The 16,797-nt window shown below is 39.5% G+C and overlaps 1 protein-coding gene and 1 non-coding gene across 2 annotated transcripts in view; one reads left to right on the forward strand and one right to left on the reverse strand.

Moving 5' to 3' along the window:
- Positions 1–7,391: 7,391 nt before the first annotated feature.
- On the forward strand, positions 7,392–7,498 carry LOC143656700 (U6 spliceosomal RNA). The gene has a single exon (XR_013162603.1). It is a non-coding gene; the product is annotated as a U6 spliceosomal RNA (small nuclear RNA).
- Positions 7,499–8,633: 1,135 nt separating this feature from the next.
- Positions 8,634–16,797, reverse strand: part of MYO5C (myosin VC) — a 123,764-nt gene continuing 115,600 nt past the window's right edge. Inside the window, exons 39-41 of the mRNA XM_077127917.1 lie at positions 12,086–12,260; positions 11,297–11,377; positions 8,634–10,109 (exon numbers count right to left, since the gene is read on the reverse strand). Of these exons, the coding sequence (XP_076984032.1) occupies positions 9,957–10,109; positions 11,297–11,377; positions 12,086–12,260 (409 nt within the window). The 3' untranslated portion in view covers positions 8,634–9,956. The remainder of the gene's footprint in view (positions 10,110–11,296; positions 11,378–12,085; positions 12,261–16,797) is intronic.

Below are 16,797 nucleotides of genomic sequence, written 5' to 3' on the forward strand. Positions count from 1 at the left end.
CAGTAGGCCTGTGAAACTAAGACACTTATGAAATGGAGTCTTAGAAGCTACCCTCCTAGCATGATGAGGAGAATTAAAGAGACAGGACATAAAGCACTTACTAGAGGGCTGGGCATGTAGTGTGTGGTCCATAGAGGTTACACTGCCCTTGGAGTGGCAGGGACAACGGAGCAGGGCAGGAGCAGCAGTGGGAGGGAGGGGTGAGGGAGGGGATGAGCTGAGGGTGTGGAAAGAGCAGAGAGGAAGCTATGGCAACGTTTCTGGCAAGATGGGCTGAAGGCCAGCACTGGACAGTGCAGTGATGTGGATTCCGGCCTTGCTTAGGAAGGGGAAGAAGCCAGACTTGGTGACGTCTAGGGACACAGAGAGGGAAATGTCTATCGTGTCTCTTAGGCTTCTTGTCTGGGAGACTGAAGAGGTTGGCATTGCTGGAGATGGAGGACAAGGAGGTAGAGGTGGGAAGGGAGCAGTCATCTCAGCCACCTCAATTTAGCAGGCCTTCCAAAGACTGGGCTACTTGAAGCTTCAAAGAATGACTCCCTGAGTCTAAAGATATTAGGGGCATATATTTCAAAAGAGCCACCTTTGAGAGGTATGTGTCTGTGGGGGAGATGACAATGGGGACACTTCTGAGTAACTGAAGAATGGGGAACTCATGGGTTTGCTGAACTCCCATGGCAAAGGGGCAGCTGGTATAGTTCTGGAAAACTCTAGATAATCAAGGGGCAGAGAGATGTGTTTGAATGCTCACCCAGAGGGCAGTGCCTTACAAATGGGGTTAGAGGGGTACCTCCCCCCCTCATGCAGGGCTCAGCCCTGTCCTCTCATAAGCACCCTGGGAGGGAGGCGGGGCATCTGTGTGACAGGCAAGGAAACGCTGAGTGATAAAACCAGGAGTTCATGGTCAGCCGGGGGCCTGAGTCTGAGGTAGTGGGACACCACATCCCTACAAGCTGCCCTGCTTTTTCACAAGAAGGGGGGTGAAGAAGGCGAAAGAGCCTGCCCACCAGCTCCTGGCCTGCTGTGGGGACTTGGTGGATGTTGGGCCCCCCTCCCGCCCTGCACCCTGGCACCAGCTTAGGCTGAGGAAGCTGAGTAATAGCATTAGGCCTGCAAGCCTAATGTGTTTTTATGCAAGGGAATGATGTCATTCAAGAGGATTATTCCAGCATTTGTGCTTCCAGAAGTAGGTCAGAGACAGAACGAACAGCAGGAAAATCAACTAGGTTTAGAAACGGTCATCCTGTCCTGGGACAGAGGAAATGATCTCTGGACCAGACTAGCAGCCACAGGAATGGACGCAAAAGGAACCCAAGAGACCCAGTGGCAAAGGAATGGAAGGAAGGCAGATAAAGAAAAGTGGAATTGCCAATATTCCAAATCTGGAGAGAGACAGTGTTTTTCTACTTAGTCTGAGTTTTAATTTTTTTTCAAATTATACAGGCTATACATGTTGGTAATAAATAATTAGAAACCGAAAGGAATGAAGAAGGAAAAGTAATTACCTACATGCCCTTCACCAACAAATAAATGACCTGTTAGCATTTTGTTTTCTTCTAGTATGCTCACAGGTATATATGTACAATTTTTTAAAAATTGGAAATCATCCACCATATATAATTTTGAGCTTTACTTTTTTACTTAATATAATAATTTTTCATCTTCAAGTGCTACTGCATGTTCTTCTAAAACACCATTTTTTGGTGTAGACCACAATTTTTGATAATGTTGTCATATCACGTAGCCAACATTTTAGACCTATTTGGGTAAGCAAGGGCAAACTGCAACTAAATTAGAAAGATTATAATATTTTAAAATTATGAATGTTATACATGTTCATTGTAGAAAATTTGGAAAAATCAAAAGGTATAGAAAGAAAATAATCATTTAATCTGAGAGAGACATTTCACATTTTGTCATAAGCAAGAATAGATTTTTAAGAATATTGGGGTAATGCTGCTTATGCATAGTGTTTATGTTTATATCCGGATATTTTTCATTTATTATTTGTATTACAAATTAAATTTAATTTTAATACCAATTGCTAATAACGTTTTTTTTATGATGAATTTTTCGCAGCTAGCGCAAATGCTTCAATGAGAATTTTGACCTTAATATACGGCTTAAAAATTTCAGAAAAAATATGTTTATTTTAAAAAGAAGTAAAATAGTGTCAATAACTAGAAAGTCAAGAGTAAAAGTCCTCATCACCATTCCTCCATCCCTCCTCCCCTCATGTAGTCAGTCTGCTGTGTGTACTTCCAGACTTTTCTGGCACAAACATGTAGATACAGCTTTACACGGAGTTATACAAATGGGATTGTTTGGCTACTGGCTTTTTATATCTAACTTATTCAGTTAGTACTTACAGATCTACCCTTTTAAAAATAATAGCTTCGATATTAGTCTACACAATGGAGTAGCATAATTTATCACACCAGCCTACTATTGTTAGATAGAAAAGGTAGCTCCAACTTTCACTATTAAAATAATGCTTCATTGATCCAATTTAAAAATAACAAAGGAGCCCTCATATAAAGTGCTGTGGAAAATAGTATGGCTGTTCCTCAAAAAGTTAAATGTAAACTTAGCATATGACCCAGCAATTTCTCTACTAGGTATATACACAAGAGAACTGAAAACGTGTCCACACAAAAACTTGTATACATCAGAGCAGCACTATTTACAATCACCAAATACCCATCAACTGATCAATGGATAAGCAAAATGTTGTATATCCTTACAATGGAATATTATTCTGCTATAAAAAGAAATAAACTACTACCACACGAATGAACCTTGAAAACATTATGCTCAGTAAAGGCAGACAGATATTAGAGGCCACGTATTATATGACGCCATTTATGTGAAATGTCTGGAATAGGCAAACCCACAGACAGAGAAAGTAGATTAGTGGTTGCCAAAGCCTGGGGGGGGTGGGGGTGGAGAATTGGGATTGAATTCTAATGGATATGGGTTTCTTCTCGGGATATTAGAAATGGAATCAGAAAGTGGAGATGGTTGTACAACCTTGTAAATATCCTAAAAACCACTGAATTTTACACTTTAAACAGGTACATTTTATGTTATATGCATTATATCTCAAAAATTATTTTAAAAAATGGTAAGACTTGAACAGACACTTCACAAAGGAGAATATTTATGTAGTCAATAAACATAAAAAACGGTGCTTATCATTTGTAACTGAAGAAATGAAAAATTAAAACTACAATGTGAACCACTATTTACCCATCAGCATACCTAAAATAAAAAAGACTCATAATATCAAATGTTGGCAAGGATGTTGAAAACTGGAACTTTCTTTCCTTGCTGGTGGGAGAATAGATTGGTACAATCACTTAAGAAAACTATTTGGAAGGACCTACTAAGGCTAAACATTCATATACATTAAAAGTAGCCATACAAAATGATCATGGAGATGAATATACTATGTGATGATATTGTCAGTCAGTGATTGTACAACATACATGGAATGTTTGTGTGTTAAGAATGTTCATGTTTGTATGTTGTTTTGGTTTGAAAAATTAAAAAAAAAACTAGCCATACTCATATTCTGTGACCTAGCAATTCTACTCCTGAATGTATATAATCAACAGAAATGAATATTTATGAACTCAAAACACAGCAGCTTTATTCATAATAGTCCCAAATTGGAAAAATTCAAGTATTTGCCAATAGTGCAATAGACAAATAAATTGCAATATGTTCATACAATGGAATACTACATAAAAATAAAAAGACCCTGGCCATTAGAGAAATGCAAATCAAAACCACAATGAGATATCATCTCACACCCACCAGAATGGCCATTATCAACAAAACAGAAAATGACAAGTGCTGGAGAGGATGCGGAGAAAGAGGCACACTTATCCACTGTTGGTGGGAATGTCAAAGGGTGCAACCACTGTGGAAGGCAGTTTGGCGGTTCCTCAAAAAGCTGAACATAGAATTGCCATACGACCCAGCAATACCATTGCTAGGTATCTACTCAAAGGACTTAAGGGCAAAGACACAAACGGACATTTGCACACCAATGTTTATAGCAGCATTATTTACAATTGCAAAGAGATGGAAACAGCCAAAATCTCCATCAACAGAAGAGTGGCTAAACAAACTGTGGTATATACATACGATGGAATATTATGCAGCTTTAAGACAAGATAAACTTATGAACCATGTAATAACATGGATGGACCTAGAGAATATTATGCTGAGTGAATCCAGCCAAAAACTAAAGGACAAATACTGTATGGTCCCACTGATGTGAACGGACATTCGAGAATAAACTTGAAATATGTCATTGGTAACAGAGTTCAGCAGGAGTTAGAAACAGGGTAAGACAATGGGTAATTGAAGCTGAAGGGATACAGACTGTGCAACAGGACTAGATACAAAAACTCAAAAATGGACAGCACAATAATACCTAATTGTAAAGTAATCATGTTAAAACACTGAATGAAGCTGCATCTGAGCTATAGGTTTTTGTTTTGTTTTGTTTTGTTTTGTTTTGATTTTACTATTATTACTTTTATTTTTTTCTCTATATTAACATTCTATATCTTTTTCGGTTATGTTGCTAGTTCTTCTAAACCAATGCAAATGTACTAAGAAATGATGATCATGCATCTATGTGATGATGTTAAGAATTAATGATTGCATGTGTAGAATGGTATGATCTCTAAATGTTGGGTTAATTTCTTTTTTTCCGTTAATTAAAAAAAAAAAAAAAAAAGAGAAGGGATAATTGGAGATGAAGGGATACAGACTGTACAACGGGACTGGATATAAAAACTCAGAAATGGACAGCACAATACTACCCAATTGTAATGCAATTATGTTAAAACACTGAATGAAGCTGCATGTGAGGTATAGGTTTTTTGTTTTTGTTTTTTTTGTTTTTTTTCTTTCTATTATTGTTTTAATTCTTATTCTGTTGTCTTTTTATTTCTTTTTCTAAATCGATGCAAATGTACTAAGAAATGATGAATATGCAACTATGTGATGTTATTAAGAATTACCGATTGTACATGTAGATTGGAATGATTTCTAATTGTTTTGTTAATTCTTTTTTTAATTAATAAAAAAAAATAAAAAAAAATAAATAAAATAAAAATAAAAAGAATGAAACTTGTGATACACACAATAATGTAACATTTCTCACAGACTTACTGTAACTGTAAAATGTTCAAAAGCTTCTTTCTATTCCACATACTGTACCCCAAAGCTTTATTGACGTCTAAAGTGTTATCTGGATCAATTTCTTAAATTGAGGAAATGATCTTAAATATACTGAATTTTTCTCCTGATGCCAATGCTATACATACATATACATTTAAAAACACCTTTTTATTATTTCAAAATTAACAAATGAGAACTGTAGAAAAAAGAGAGAAAACAAATGAAAAACAGAAAACCCTTACGCATGACCCCACCACACCGCGAGCACGGTTAACATCCTGTATACATCTGGGCATTTTTCTAAGCATTCAAGAATATCTGAGTATTCTAATTTGATGGTAACAAATACATACCTCCCACAAAGTCAGCCCTAGGAAGTTTACAGCAGAAAGACGAGAAGTTAGAACTGCAGCCGTGTCAGTGGGAAAACGACTGCAACCCATCTAATCTCCTTATCTGGGCATTACAGCTCAGCTTGCTGAGTTCCTCCCCACCTGCAGCTCTGTGGTCACCGCCAGGACACGCACTGTCATTCGCATTACCCACTCACCCTTGAACCTTCTGCCCTGCCAGGTCCCCTTACTGACCCTCTTGACCAGTTTCTTGGGCCCATGACTCTGGGCCACGCAGGAGGCAGAGTCTGCCTGATTTGACCCCCGTGGGCCCATGCCCTCTCTATTATGCAACCCTAAAATTCACCTGTGACTGAATATTATCAACATCTTGTTTCTTCATAGGCCTGATTCCACCCTTCTCACCTTCAGATCTATAGAACTGATCAAGATGGTGGAGTGAGTGCTCCCCCTCCCCCCACTTGTCCACCTGTAAATTCCCCCCACAGTCCCCTTGTTCCTGGACAAAAGGATCTGCTGCTTTCCAAGGCTGATTCTCACTCCACTGCCCCTACTCCAATCCCTTCCACCTCCAATAGGATTATGCTCCTCTTCCATTCTCTCCAATCTTGCAAGCATCAGGACAAATGCAGAGATGTGTAAGATAAAGTCCTGCCCTCCAGGAGCTCACAGGCCAGCAGGGGAAACTGCCCGAGGTAAGTGCTTTAAAACAGGCATCAAACCCTGGGGAAGGTCTGGAAGGGGCACGCAGCTGGCCATGGTGGAAGATCAGAAACTTAGCCACTCTCTGCCAAGTAGCCCTCATTTAAAAAATTAATTCTAGTAACATATACAACCTAAAATTTCCCTTTTTAATTACATTCAAATATAGAATTCAGGGCTGTGAATTATGTTTACAATGTTTTACTACCATCACCGCCATCCACTACCAAAACTTTTCCATTATCCCAGAGAGAAACTGTACAATTTAAACATTAACTTCCCATTTCCTACCCCTACCCCAGCCTCTGGTAACCTATATTCTAGTTTTTTACTCTATGAGTTTGTTTATTCTAATTATTTCATATCAGTGTGATCATACAATATTTGTCCTTTTGTGTCTGGCTTATGTCACTCAACATGATGTCTTCAAGGTCCATCTCTGCCGTTGCATGTGTCAGAACTCCATTCCTTTTTACAGCCAAATGATATTCCATTGTGTGCATGTACATTTTGTTTATCCATTCATCAGTTGATGGACATTTGGATTCTTTCCATCTTTTGGCAATTATGCATAATGCTGCTATAAACATTGGTGTGCAAATATCTGTTCAAGTCCCTCTATCAATTTCTTTGGGTGTATACCTAGAAGTAGGGTTGCCAGGTCACATGGTAATTCTATACTTCTGAAGAACCACCAAACTCTTCCACAGCAGCTGCACCATTTTACATTCTTATCAATAGTGAATGAGTGTTCCAACTTCTCCACATTCTCCCCAAAACTTGTAATTTTCATTCTTTTAAAAAACAGAAGTCATTCTGGGGGTGTGAAATGATATTGCATTGTTGGTTTTGATTTGCATTTCCTTAATGGCTAATGATATTGACCACCTTTTCATGTGCCTTTTTGGTCATCCATATATCTTCTTTGGAGAAATGTCTACTCAAATCTCCACACCCTACCCCCCCTTAAAATGGGTTATTTGTCTTTTTGTGTTGAGTTGTAGGATTTCTTTATATAGTTTGGATATTACACCCTTACTGGGTGTATGGTTTTCAAATATTTTTTTTCCCCATCGTGTTGGCTGTCATTATACTTTCATGATAAAGCTCTTTGATACACAAAAGTTCTTACTTTTCATGCTCACTTCAGCAGCACATATACTAAAATTGGAATGATACAGAGAAGATTAGCATGGCCCCTGCGCAAGGATGACATGCAAATTCGTGAAGCGTTCCATATTTTTTTATTAAAAAAAAGTTATTAATTTTGATGAAGTCCATGTAGCTATTTTTTCTTTTGTTGTTTGTACTTTGGGTATAATGTCTAAGAAATCATTGCCTAACACAAGGTCCTGAAGATGATTCCCTATGTTTTCTTCTATGAATTTTATAGTTCTGGTTCTTATGTTTAGGTCTTTGATCCATTTTGAGTTTATTTATGAATAACGTGTGATGTAGGGGTCCACCTACATTCTTTTGCATATGGACATTCAGTTCTCCCAGCACAATTTCATGCTGCATTTTCTTGATTCAGTATTTGCCCACTAAATGTAGCCCTTTAACTGTTTTCTGTAGTTTTGAGGAAGGGTACTGTTCTAGTTTATGGTTCTAAGGCCATGAAAATGTCCCAATTAAAGCAAGTCTATAAAAATGTCCAAATTAAGGGACCAAGAAGAGGTTATCTTTCACTCAAGAAAGGTCAATGAAATTCAGAGTTCCACTCTCAACTGGAAAGACACATGGTGAACATGGTGTCTGCTAGCTTTCTCTGCAGGCTTCTTGCTTTATGAAGCGCCCCGGGGGATGTATTCCTTCTTCATCTCCAAAGGTCTCTGGCAGCATGGACTCCCACTTTCGTCATTTTCATGGCTCTAAAAATGTTTCCTCTTTTAAAGGATTCCAGTCAAGGCCCACCTGGTATGGGTGGAGTCACATCTCCCTCTATTCAGAAGTTAGCACCCACAATCATGTGAGTCACATCTCCATGGGAACAATCAAAAACTCCCAGCCAGCAATATTGAATGAGGATTAAAGGACATGGCTTTTCTGGGGGCCACCACAGATTCAAATCAGCACAGGTACTGTTTTTAAGTCTCCTCTTCTGTTCTTGCCCTGGGTGGGTTGGAGCAACCCTGGGTGGGTTGGAGCAACCCTGGGTGGGTTGGAGCAATGGCCAGCCTCTCAGGCTGATGCGGTTTAATCGACCATAGAGACAACCTGAGCCAGGACTTATATTTATTCCTCTCTAATGAATTTTATATACTTTTTATGAGATATTAGGAATCTATAAAGATTCTAGTGTCCTTAAGGATGACCCTTAAAGAAAGGCATACAATTTTTGCACTTAAGAAAAATACGATCAACTTGACAATTAAAAGAATCTAACTCAATTCATTTGGTAAACTATTTTATTGATGAAAATATTACAAAGTTATATTTTTCATTTCCTCATATATAATATAAATGAATGGAATTAAATCATTCATTTATAATATGAAGACATATTATTATATGTAAGTGGGGTAAAGCAGCTCTATAATCATGCATAATTTCCACTCCTAAGATATATGTTTGTGCTATCAAATCCCCACCATTGCCTGTAACTGTCAGAAACAAGGGGTGGTTGAGATTCTTGGGGTGGTGCAGTTAAGTGATGGATCCACAGTCCACAGGCTAGGGGGTGCTCGTCAAATGATATTTTATGCTCTAAAGAGAAGGAATGAGGAGGTTTGGGAGGGGTGGACAAGGAATAGACAGTTCCCATAAAATGTGGGAAGCATAATTTTCTCAAAAGGGAGAACTAACATGAATTCTTCAGTATTTTTATGAAAAATTTAAACATAAATACATTACAATGCTGATTAGATATAGAAAAGCATTTAGATGGTCTTTTTAAGCTAAGTTTTTAAAAAATTGTTATATAAAAGATACTAAACAATGAAAAACTGTGGTAAATATGTCAGCAGATAAAAATTAAAGAAATGTTCTTTTAGTGGAGAAGATGGCATTATGGCAATTAAACCAGTATATTTTAATTTTAAATAGATACATATGTAAAATACTTCATATGATTGATTTCAGATTTTTAAAATCTGAAATTTTCTTAAAAATTAGAGGAGTCTGAAATAATAAATATTTTTTATGCACAAGCATTTTTAGTTAAAAGAGTCAATGAACCCCCCACTCTTTCCAGCAGGAGTGGGGTAGGAGGACTCTCGGCAGGGCTGGAGCCCAAATGGGATCACGTACTGGAAGACTTAGTCCTAGAACCCAGTGTGGCTTCCTAAAAGTATCTGGGCTTCGCATGAGCCTCAGAACACTTGGGAGTGTCCCTGGAACTCATGCCTTTCAGTAGAGACCTGTCACCAAACATATTTGGATAAAAAGGCACCTGGAGGGAAATACGAGCATTCCAGAAATTCCAAAAAAAAGCCCTATGAGATTCCAGAGCTTGACATGGCTTTTCCAGTTACAGGGGGTGTGTGTTAATTCTTATGATATGACGGTGGCAGCCCCACCATCGTGAATGAGGAGGTGTAGCTGGCAAGAAACACAAGGAACAGGCCCATTTGGGAGAACCCTGTTTGCTTCCTTAAATCACATTCCAAAGCACTTCCAGTTCTAATTAATAAAGCAAACACCCTTGTATTTGACCTTCACTTAGCTTTTGAGAGAAAAGTGCACGTGCTTTAGTTTCTCCTGCTATAATCTAGTGAGAAAGCCTAGCTTGAAGCTGCTGGGGATTTGGATCATTTCCAGAGCATGTGGAGAGGGGGTAAAAGGAAACGTGACTTGAAAGAGATATTTGGTGTCCAACATCAGCTGTGATGAATCCTCCCGGCTATTAAGGAGAGCCTGGAATTAGAACCAGAGGGAAAATGAATAAGGAAACCAATGCATTCTTCTTTATTGCTAAGTCTGAAAGTCAAGAGTAACGCTGACAATAAACTCTACCTCCATTAAAAAACTCCTTTCATGATCACGTGAGATGACATACATCCCTTTGTAAACAGTGTGATTCCCAAGGTAAAATCGTCTGTCCAGAGCTATCCAGCTCTCATCAGTACTTACTTCCTCTGAAGTTATTTTCACACAGGATGGATTGATTGTGAATCTTTTTTCCATTTTTATCTGTTCTCACGGCAAAATTCTAAGCTCAGACATGGGTAGATCTCATGTATTAAATTTTAATGAATTCATCTCTCTTTCTTAGTTCAGTGGCTCACAAACATTTTGGCCTCAGGACCTCTTTATGCTTCTGAAAATTACTGAGGACACCAAATAACTTTCGTTTATGTGGAAATAACTATTTGTATTTATCATATTAGTAATTAAAACAATAAATTTAAAAATCTATTTATTAATCATTAAAAATAGTAATAATAAATCCAATACATGTTAACACATATCATTTTCTTTGAAACATAACTGGATTTTCCAAAACAGACCAAAATTTAGTGAGGAATATAGCATTGTTTTATATTTTGGAACTCTCTTTAATGTCTGGCTTAAAGAGAGGTGGAGTCCCAAATCTGCTTCTGCATTCAATTTGTTGTGATATTCTTATTTTAGTTGAAGAACAGAAAGAATATAACCTCTCACAGATATATACTTGAAAAAAGGGAGACTTTGCTGACCCTCTGAAAGGGTCTCAAGGACTCCAAGAGATCAGTGAAGGGTACTCTGAGAACTGCTGCCTACTTCAGTGGGAAAGAAACATTAGAAATTAAATTAAATGAGAAAATGGAAAAACATGCTTTTCTGTTTCCATTCAGCCTCTGTCTACTTGCAGAGTACCTAAAGACCCATAAGAAATAAGATACACTGAAGGAACATGGCATGTAAGCCAAGGTTTTGGTGTTTTCATTCCCTCCCTACCAGGACTAAAATGGATTCCAAAAACCAGAGGTATCTCATTTGCATGTTTGTAAATATAATTTCTTTCCTGGATTTCTATGATGTTAATTTCTATGATGTTAATATCAATTTCTTATGTCATACTTAGGAATTAAAATTAAAAGGCATTTCCTTAAGGATCTCACCTGTACTTTGCGAACAAAAGATGGAGTCACTCTTTTCTCGAAGTCATCTATAGGTGTGTATGAATTGAGGATCTTTATGATCTGCAAACATTACATTACATGGTGTTAACTCATGAAAAAGAAAAACCCTGTGCATGAAATAATGGTTCCAGTGGTTTAGGAACCCCTGGTAGTGCTTTTATAGTGTGATTTGACTCTAGGAACCAAGTGTTATCTATCTGCAAGAAGGGAAAAAAGAAGGTGAGAAGAGGATAGAAGGGGGCAAAGACATTATGTAATCAGACATCAGTAAGAAAATTCCTTCCTTCCAATCCTCCTCCTTACATCCACCGCCCCCACCCCACAGGTACACACACACATACATATCAATGAATTTAGTGGGCATTCTGCAATGTATCATACACAATTTTTGTGTTTTTAAGAGCTAGAGTAAGAACTTAGTAAATGCTTATTCAATAAGAAGGTGGGCCATGGAAGACAAGCACGTTTCCGATAAGAGCCAGGTGCACCCCACAGCTGGTTGTTGTAAAGTCAACACCCAGTACGCCGAGCTGTCAGGGAAGGTGCAGGCAGACGCTAAGGAAGCCTGGTCACCAGGGAAGGTGCGGGCAGACCCTAAGGAAGCCTGGTCACCAGGGAAGGTGCAGGCAGCCGCTAAGGAAGCCTGGTCACCAGGGAAGGTGCGGGCAGACGCTAAGGAAGCCTGGTCACCAGGGAAGGTGCGGGCAGACCCTAAGGAAGCCTGGTCACCAGGGAAGGTGCGGGCAGACGCTAAGGAAGCCTGGTCACCTGCACAGCAGACAGCGAGGTACAGCGTTCGTAGATCTCCTTGGCATCGCTATCTGTGGTCTTCTTGACCTGAAGCAACCAGGCTGCCTGAGAGAGAGGTTCCAGAGTTTCTTTGGCCAAGCTGTGCTGCAAATTCTTATCTTTAAGCCATTCTTCTAAATAGCTGATATTGCACCTGTAATGAAAGCCGAAGGAGCAGAGAACAATGAGGGATCCGTTTAGAGTACTTTAGAGAACAGCGCCCTCGGCAGGTACCAGAGTTCACTGAGGGCCTTAGGGCCACAGTTTGGCAATGGGCCTCAGTTTCCTTGTTTGTAAATCGAGGGGATTGGTCCAGGTGATCAGTTCTTGGGTTCTGTAGTTCTAAAGATCATGACCTAGAGTGAGGAGCCATAACAGATAAAGACTTGGGGGAAAATCTGAGTAAAGAACAGTGATTGCAAAAAGTGGAATTTTGTAAAGGAATTAAGATAAAAATGGCCATAGTGATATTTGAAGAGAATACTTATATAGGTATAACAAGTTGTTTGATTTCTTTTCCTATATTTAATATTTGCATAATATTAATGCATAAAATTTCCTGCCAATTTTACAATTGGTAGATGGCTTTCTTTCGGTAGGCTGGGTTTTTATTCTGACATGTTGGGGCTTGGGTTTTAGCCCCAAATGTCACCAATCCATTGTGTGAGATTGGGAAGTTACTCAGTCACTCTGGACCATGATTTCTTGTGTGTAAAATGAGAGTGTTGAAAACCCTCGTGGTTTGTTAGAGGGAACATAAAATGTTACAGCTGCTTTGGAAAATACTCTGGTAGTTCCTCAGAATATCAAACAGTGTTACCATATGAGCCAGGCAACCCACACCTAGAGGTACACCCAAGTTAACAGAAGACATGTCTACAACAAAACTTGTACCTGTATCTTCATAGCAGTACTATGCATGATAGGCAAAAAGTGGAAACAACCCAAATGTCCATCAACTTTTGAATGGATAAATGAATTGTGGTATGTCCACACAATGGAATATTATTAAGAAATAATAAGAAATGAGGTACTAAAATGTGCTACAACATGGATGAACCTTGTAAACATTATGCTAAGTGAAAGGAGCCAATCATGGAAGACAACAACTTTTATGATTTCATTTATATGATGTTTCTAGAATTGGCAAATCCATAGAGATAAAAGCAGATTTATGGTTGCCTAGGGCTATGGGTGAGGAGAGGGATGTGTGTGGAGGGTGAGGAGTGACTACTGAGTACAAGGTTTCTTTTTGGCATACTGCAAATGTTTCAAAATTAGTTTATGATGATGGTTTCATAACTGTGACTACACTAAAAACCATTGAATTGTATACTTTAAATGGGTGAACTTATGGTATGTAAATTATATATCAATAAAACTGCCAAAAAAAAAAAATGAGTGCTGAACTAGGTGATCGCCAATGACAATTCCAGCTCTGACTTACACATTAGCAAGTCCCCATATGGATCTTCATAGCTGGGTATAACATTGGGGCAACAGTGCTGAATTAATGTATCTCATAGAGATGCAATGAGTGAGATAACCTCTCTTGGACCAATGTTCCTCCCCTTATTTATTTTATTAAAAAAAAAAACATTTTTACATGGGCCGGCTCCGGGAATCAAACCTAGGTGTCCGAAATGGCAGGCGAGAACTCTGTCACTGAGACACCAATGCCCGCCCCTCCCCCCCCCCTTATTTTTTGCATTCTCACTTTTGCCCCTGTGTTAGATTCAGTTGTCAACTTGGCCAGGTGAGCATACCTAGTCTTGTTGCTGCGGACATAAGTCAATGGTACGTGAACTTCATCTGTTACTAATTACATCTGCAGTCGGCTAGAAGGCGTGTCTGCTGCAATGAGTGATGTTTGACTTAATTGGCTGGTGCTTAAATGAGAGAACGAAATGTAGCCCAGCTAAGCAGCTCGGCATTCCTCATCTCAGCACTTGCAGCTCAGCCCAGGCCTTTGGAGATGCAGAAAGAAGTCACCCCGGGGAAAGTTGTTGGAACCCAGGGGCCTGGAGAGAAGACCAGCAGAGACCATCCTGTGCCTTCCACATAAGAAAGAACCTCAGTGGAAAGTTAGCTGCCTTTCCTCTGAAGAACCAACAAAATAAATCCCATTTTATTAAAAGCCAATCTGTCTCTGGTGTGTTGCATTCCGGCAGCTAGCAAACTAGAACAGCCCCACCAGCTTGAGTTCTTATTACTTTAGTTTTTATTACAATAGGTTTATAACAGGCCTCCCATCTCACCCCTTATAATCTATCCTATTCAATCCTGCCAGTCCTTTCTTAAATCTGAATATTGAGCATGTTTATTCTCCCACTCAAAACTCTGTACTGGAGTTTGTTATAGTTTGCTAATGCTGCCAGAATGCAATATATCAGAAATGGGTTGACTTTTATAAAGGGGATTTACTAAATTACAAGTTTACAGTTCTGAGGCCATAAAAATCTCCAAACTAAGGCATCCAGAGAAAGATACCTTGACACAAGAAAGGCCAATATCTATCACATGGGAAGAAACATGGCCTGTGTCTACTGTCCTTGCCCTGGTTCCTTTGCTTTCAGCTTCTCATTCCAGTAGCTTCCTCTCTAAGCATCTGTGGGCGCACACTTAACTGCTCTGGAGCTAAACTCTGGATTTGTTTTCTTTGCTGTCCTTGGCTCTCTCCAGGTTCTGGGTTGCTCAGCATCTCGTGGAAAAGCACATGGTGATGTTTCTGGGCTCTGGTTCCTGTCTAACTTCTGTCAGCTCTCTCAGCTCCTGGCACCTCCTGGGGCTTCTGCATTTCGAAAATCTGTGTCTGCATCTGTCTGTCTGTTGGCATTCCAAGCATCTCCAAATATTTGCATCTGTGTTGGCTCTGAACTCTTTCCAAGATGGTTCCCTCTTTAAGGACTCCAGTAAGTGGATTAAGGCCCACCTTGAATGGGCAAAGACACATCTCCATAGAATCCACCTAATCAAAAGATCCTACCCACAACTGAGTAGGTCATATCTCCATGGAAATAACTTAATAAAGAAGATCCCACCCTATAAGATCGCAATAGGTCTGCCCTCACAAGTGTGGGTTAGGGGTGAAAGAACATGACTTTTCTGAGGTACACAATGGTCTCAAACCAGCGCAGAGCTGGACTTCCAGTCAAGCAAGATGGTGGTATAAGATGCTCCAGGGTTCCATTCTGCTATAGAATCTTTGAACAACTAGCAAAAACTGGCAGACTCATCTTCCTCAGAACTCCAGAAAATAGTGAAAGGATTGCAGTAACTGGAAAAGTGCCAAATCAAGAAAATGCAACTTAAAATCAGTAGGCATAGGGATCTTGCTGGTCCCTCCACCCACCCTCTCTGGCACGGCATGTGCTCTCATTGTGGGTCTGTTCCAGAGGGAGCTAGAGTAACACCTATGTACATACTGGGGTGCATGTATGTTGCCTCCAATCTATAGAGCGCTAGCCTGAAAGATTGAACCAAGACACTCATCTCTGGCTTGCCTTACAAAACTTGCCCTGCAGGCAGAAGCCACTTGCAGACAACTAAAGTAGTGTAACAAACATTAAATCAAAGTGGCCTGGAACAAAGGATTACTGATTTTTAAGATACACAATAGAGCAACTGGTGGGGGTGGTGGGGAGTCTATTTCATTCAGATTCCTATAAATGTGGGAAATCCTAAGGCCACATGTGCAAGCCAGGATAAAACATGGACCCAGGAAAGATGGAGAGGACCCTGTACTTTTGCCTTGGGTTGATCTTCTTGATAGGAGGGTTATACTCTGAAGGGGATCGCCAGTCAATACATAGTCAATTTGTAGACTGAGAAAGGTGTTTTTTGCCTTTGTTAGATTTCCTGGCACTCAAGAAAACCTCTGTCATATCACTAGCTGGATACAAACGTAAACAGACATCTCGGGGACTAAATTCCAGAGTTAATACGTTAAAATATTGAAGCGGACTTCACATGCTCAGAGAAAGTATGACAGTCCCTCATTTTCTTGTGTTTCCTTTTTCTCCCTTTCTTTTTTCTTCATTCTCACACCCTCGAGGTCCCAAACAATCCTGTAGTGGCCACAGGGGCAAGCAGGACCCTACTGCTCTGACGGGAGGGATGCTTCCTCTCCAACTGAAGGAGCCGCGGTGTCAAGACAGTGAGGTAAATCCCTGTTGCTTTATTTCTCTCTTTCCCCCACCAGATGGGGATGTTTGCAGAATGAGGAAAATAAAGTTTCTGGCTGGAGAACCATAGAGCAGGTCTTCAGGGAACTGGGAAACACTGGGGATATCACAGAAAGAAAGGACCTTGGGAAAGTGACCCCTTAGGGTTGTTTGTGAGTTCCTAGCTTATCTCTGAGCTTTGCATGCACAGGCCTGACCCTAAACAGCATACAGAGATTTTGAGAACTTAACTATAGTGCACAGAACACAGGATACAGAACCAAAAACACTACAAGCTTTGAAAAGTGAACTGACATGGTGTGCTGGTTGGAAAGGATTTATGTACCCTAGAAAAGCCATGTTTTAATCCTAATTAATCTTGTGGGAGCAACGGTTTCTTCTTTTTTTTTTTAGAATTAAAACTCTAATTTTTCATTACAGTAGGGAAAAGAGGAGGGAAAAAAAATCAAACTTCACAATTACAAAACATTTCCAGAAATATGGCAAAAGCATTCAACCACTTATAAG

The sequence above is a fragment of the Tamandua tetradactyla genome, chromosome 14 (assembly GCF_023851605.1).
Source record: "Tamandua tetradactyla isolate mTamTet1 chromosome 14, mTamTet1.pri, whole genome shotgun sequence".
Classification (NCBI taxonomy): Eukaryota; Metazoa; Chordata; class Mammalia; order Pilosa; family Myrmecophagidae; genus Tamandua; species Tamandua tetradactyla.